The sequence below is a fragment of the Pteropus alecto genome, unplaced genomic scaffold, assembly GCF_000325575.1.
Source record: "Pteropus alecto unplaced genomic scaffold, ASM32557v1 scaffold110, whole genome shotgun sequence".
NCBI lineage: Eukaryota > Metazoa > Chordata > Mammalia > Chiroptera > Pteropodidae > Pteropus > Pteropus alecto.
Genome location: NW_006431920.1, coordinates 9812741 through 9816466, shown reverse-complemented (window position 1 = coordinate 9816466; position 3726 = coordinate 9812741). Strand labels below are relative to the sequence as shown.

The window sequence follows — 3726 nt, the reverse complement described above, 5'->3', positions numbered from 1 at the left end:
GGAAGTCAGGCGTGAGCACGGTGTCTGGCCCGGCCAGCATGAACAGCGTGTCCAGCGGGTGCTTCTTGGAGAGCAGATCCATGAGGCGCAGCGGTGATGGGGCGGCTGTCTGCACACTGAGCCAGGGCACCCGGGCACCGGGGAAACGCCGCTCCAGCTCTGCCACATGGGCCTTGACAGGTGCGAAGACATCTGCATGGGCCGCCCGCTGGGCCTGTCGTGGCTCATACAGTAGCAGCAGGGTCAGGGCTGCTGCAGCATCACCAGGCTCCAGCGCTGCAGTGGCAAAGGCCTCCAGGAAGCCAGGGGCCAGGTCACGTTCAGCCGCAGCCAAAGGAAGTAACACAGTAAGTCGTGAGGCCTCGGTGACATAGGGCACAGGCAAGATCTCCACGCGGCTCAGTGGCCGTAGCAGCTGCACCCGGCGGGTGAGGGGCCGGCGGCCACCCTCGGGGGTCAGCGCCTCCAGTTGCAAGTCCAGTGTGTACTCCATACCCCGGGCAGGATCAAAGCGTCGGTAGCCGTTAACCAGCTGCTGCTTCTGGAGCCGCAGGGCTGGGTGGTACCGGCGATTGAGCTCCTCCAAGGCTGCCCCCAGAATGTCGGCCACGTCAGCCTGGTCAGCCCCACGCAGTGGGCAGCGGGGCGAGCCATCAGCACAGGAGAAAGCATGATGCTCAGTGAAATAGTCCCAGCGCAGCACCTCAAAGCGAGAGGCCGGGCGGGAGGGTGCTGGAATGCCCACAGGCCAGGTGGCTGCCCGCTCTCCATCAGCAGCCAGACGGCTGGTGTTCTGGATCTCCCACTGGGTTGGAGAAACAGACCATGAGCAAGACATAGACCCCAGGGGCCAGCACAGAGCTGGGGGACGGGGTGAGTAGCAGGTGCCACTCAGGATAGGTCCCCGGTCCCTGCCAACCTCTGCCCTCCCAGGGCCCCCCACCTATCCTTTCCCTAGATGGAGGCGGCTTGAGAGTTAAAAGAAAGGGCTTCTGGAGAGGCTTTTCAGAAAAGACAGAAACAAACAGGGATTAGGGACAGCTGTATTCTGTGATTCTAGTGCTCATTTATTATTTCACTGGGATCTCTAAGACTTCTCAGGACTTGCCTCCCGACTCCCTGGCCCAGACCATACCTGCAGCTCCTGGATCTCCTGGTATGTGCGTTCCAGCTCAGCTCGGGCAAAAGCTTTATGCAGCTGGTACATGTGCACTGGGTCACGTACAGGGTGGGCTGTCAAGGCACTGCGGAAACGAGGGTCCCCCTCTTGCACAGGCTCCCCAGGGCTCAGCTCCAGATAGCTATAGTGTACTCCCTGGGGAGAGAAAAGGAAGGGGTCCATAATGGGAATAATGATGAGACAGCCTCCCTAAACTCACCTCATAGTGTGTCTCATCTACTCATTCTATGACCCGTTGTAGACTTGGAGTCAGAATTCTGTGGGTTTACATGCCTTGACCAGTTATGAGCTTTTATGACCTTGGGCAAGCCTCTACTAGCTCATTTATGAAATGGGCATGCATCCTATCTCAGAGCTGTCAGGAGTCTCAAATAAAATAGCCAACACTGAACACCTACTAGGTGCAAAGCCCCCTTGTTTTTTATAATCCTTATAAGAACCCTGAGCAATAATTATTTCCATTGGTATGGATGAGGATACTGAAAGTCAGGAGATTCAGTAATTTACCCAAGGTCACGGGGATAGAAAAGGACAGAACTGGTATGGAAACTCAGGCCTCTATCTCCAAGCACCCCTTTGCCTCTCAAGGGAAGTGCACAAGCTCAGATAGGAGGCACCGGTGGGGTTGCTTATTTTCCCACCTCGTGGTCGCCTGTGCAGCCCACCCCGGTAGCATCCAGGATGCAGCGTCCCAGCCACTCATCGGGACGCGCACTGACGATGTCGTTGCGGCAGCTTTCCAGGTGGGGGCGCAGCTGCTGCAGAAGTGTGCGCGACAGCAGCACCCCAAAGCCGCCGTGGCAGTAGCGGCCTGGGGTGGGCTCTCCACCGATGAAGTCCTGGGGCAGGCCCAGATAGAGGTGGGCAGCGGCTGCCAGGCTGAGGCGGCCAGCTAAGCGTGCCAGTCCGTGCGCCTCTGTGTAGGTGGTATCAGGCACTAGGAAGAACCAGTCAAAGTCGTCGCCGTGCTGCTCCAGCAGGTGGCGCAGTGCCAGGTGCAGGTGCCCGATGGGCCGCTCCTCGCCCAGTGTCACCACAGCCATGCCTGGTGGTGCCCGGCGGCCCCGCGAGCCTGTCAGGAATACCACACGCTCTAGCCGGTGCCCCAGCGTGCGGTTCACGGCCACACCCAGCGTGGGCAACGTGGCCTGTGAGGTCAGCACTGCCACCAGCAGCCTCTGCCTGATGCCCAGCTCCGTGCTGATGTAGCGGGTCCTAGGGTAGAAGATCGCACAAGATTATCAGAAAGACAATGGGAATTCAGGAGGCAGCCTGCATGGACTCCTGCAAGTCGTGTCTTCTCTGGGCCTGTATCCTTACCTATAACTAGATAAGGATAACAGTCAGCCTTATCCATACAGCGCTTTTGGGCAATATTCATTTACACATGAGACATATTGTGGGTCCGATTCGGTGTTTCACTACTTAGTAGTTGTATCCTTGAAGAAGTTATTTAACATATCGCTCTGAGCCTCAGTAACTACATCTGAAAAGTAGGGTTAATTGTATCTACTTAAAGCACTTAGGCAAATGCTTGGCTCATAGGTTCTCTACACATCATGTATATAGTACTTATTTCTATATAAGTATGCCATTATACCACGAATACATCACATAAATGATGTAATGAAATATATGGCATAGGGGTGTATTGAGTGTGTTTGGGGGAGGGGCAAACTGGAGTTTAGGGGTTCCAGTAACTTACCTTCCATAACACAGAAGGTAAGTTGTAGAACTGGAATTTGAACTCAGTGTTACTTAGGAGAAATTATTTCAACTCACTGGCAGTGCCATTAATGGGATGGCTACATCACTCCTCCCCCACAAATGTCACCCTGAAGTGTCCCACCCAGGAACAAGAGACACAGATAAATCCTAGTTCTCTCTTTTCTCTTTCCCCTTCTCTATAAACCTACTCTACATATCAATCATTTCTCTAAACCCGACAGCCCAGCCAGGGAGCTAAGAGGCCCTTTGGGAGACCATGGGGTCGAGCCAGTTTTAGCACAGAGGAGGGCAAGTTCAGTCCAGGCCCGGACAGAGCCCAGAGTGGGCCTCAGATGGCCTCCGCAGCTCCCGGGGAAGCAGGGCCATCGGAAGTTATCAGGCTCCAAAGACTTCCTGGCCGGCCAGTCCCTTCCTTCCGGAGTCCCCGGCGGCCTCCCCAGCGTGCCCGTCGCGGCCGGTGCCCAGGAGGTGGGGCTGGCGGGGCCGATCCCTACCTGACGGCCTTTTTGGCGGCCTGGCCAGGCTGTGCAGGGTGGTAAGGCAAGACACGCGGCTCCCAGTTCTCCCCGGCGCCAGCGCCGGCCCCGGGCCTCTCGCGCTCGGCTCCGGGCTGCACTGAGTTGGGCCGGCGCGCTGCGTTGGTGTTGCCGCGCTGTGGCAGCTCAGAATCTCCGGGCTGGGGCGGCCCTGGGCCGCACGGCTCCTCCACCCAGGTGACGCTGAGCAGGCTCAGAGTGAAGCCCAGGGAGATGCCCACGGCCACGGGCCCGGCCGGCCGCAGCACAGACAGCAACAGCGATGCCCGCATGGCGCCGGGA

At 57.5% G+C, this 3726-nt stretch overlaps 2 protein-coding genes across 3 annotated transcripts in view; one reads left to right on the top strand and one right to left on the bottom strand.

Moving 5' to 3' along the window:
* The window catches only part of CHPF (chondroitin polymerizing factor), a 4637-nt gene extending 917 nt beyond the window's left edge, over positions 1-3720 (bottom strand). Inside the window, 4 exon segments of the mRNA XM_025043267.1 lie at positions 2-805; positions 1136-1315; positions 1822-2395; positions 3403-3720. Of these exon segments, the coding sequence (XP_024899035.1) occupies positions 2-805; positions 1136-1315; positions 1822-2395; positions 3403-3716 (1872 nt within the window). The 5' untranslated portion in view covers positions 3717-3720.
* TMEM198 (transmembrane protein 198) overlaps positions 2402-3726 on the top strand; it is an 8254-nt gene continuing 6929 nt past the window's right edge. For both annotated transcript variants that reach the window (XM_025043269.1, XM_025043271.1), the window contains exon 1: positions 2402-3443. The gene's annotated coding sequence lies outside the window, so the exon portion shown is untranslated. The remainder of the gene's footprint in view (positions 3444-3726) is intronic.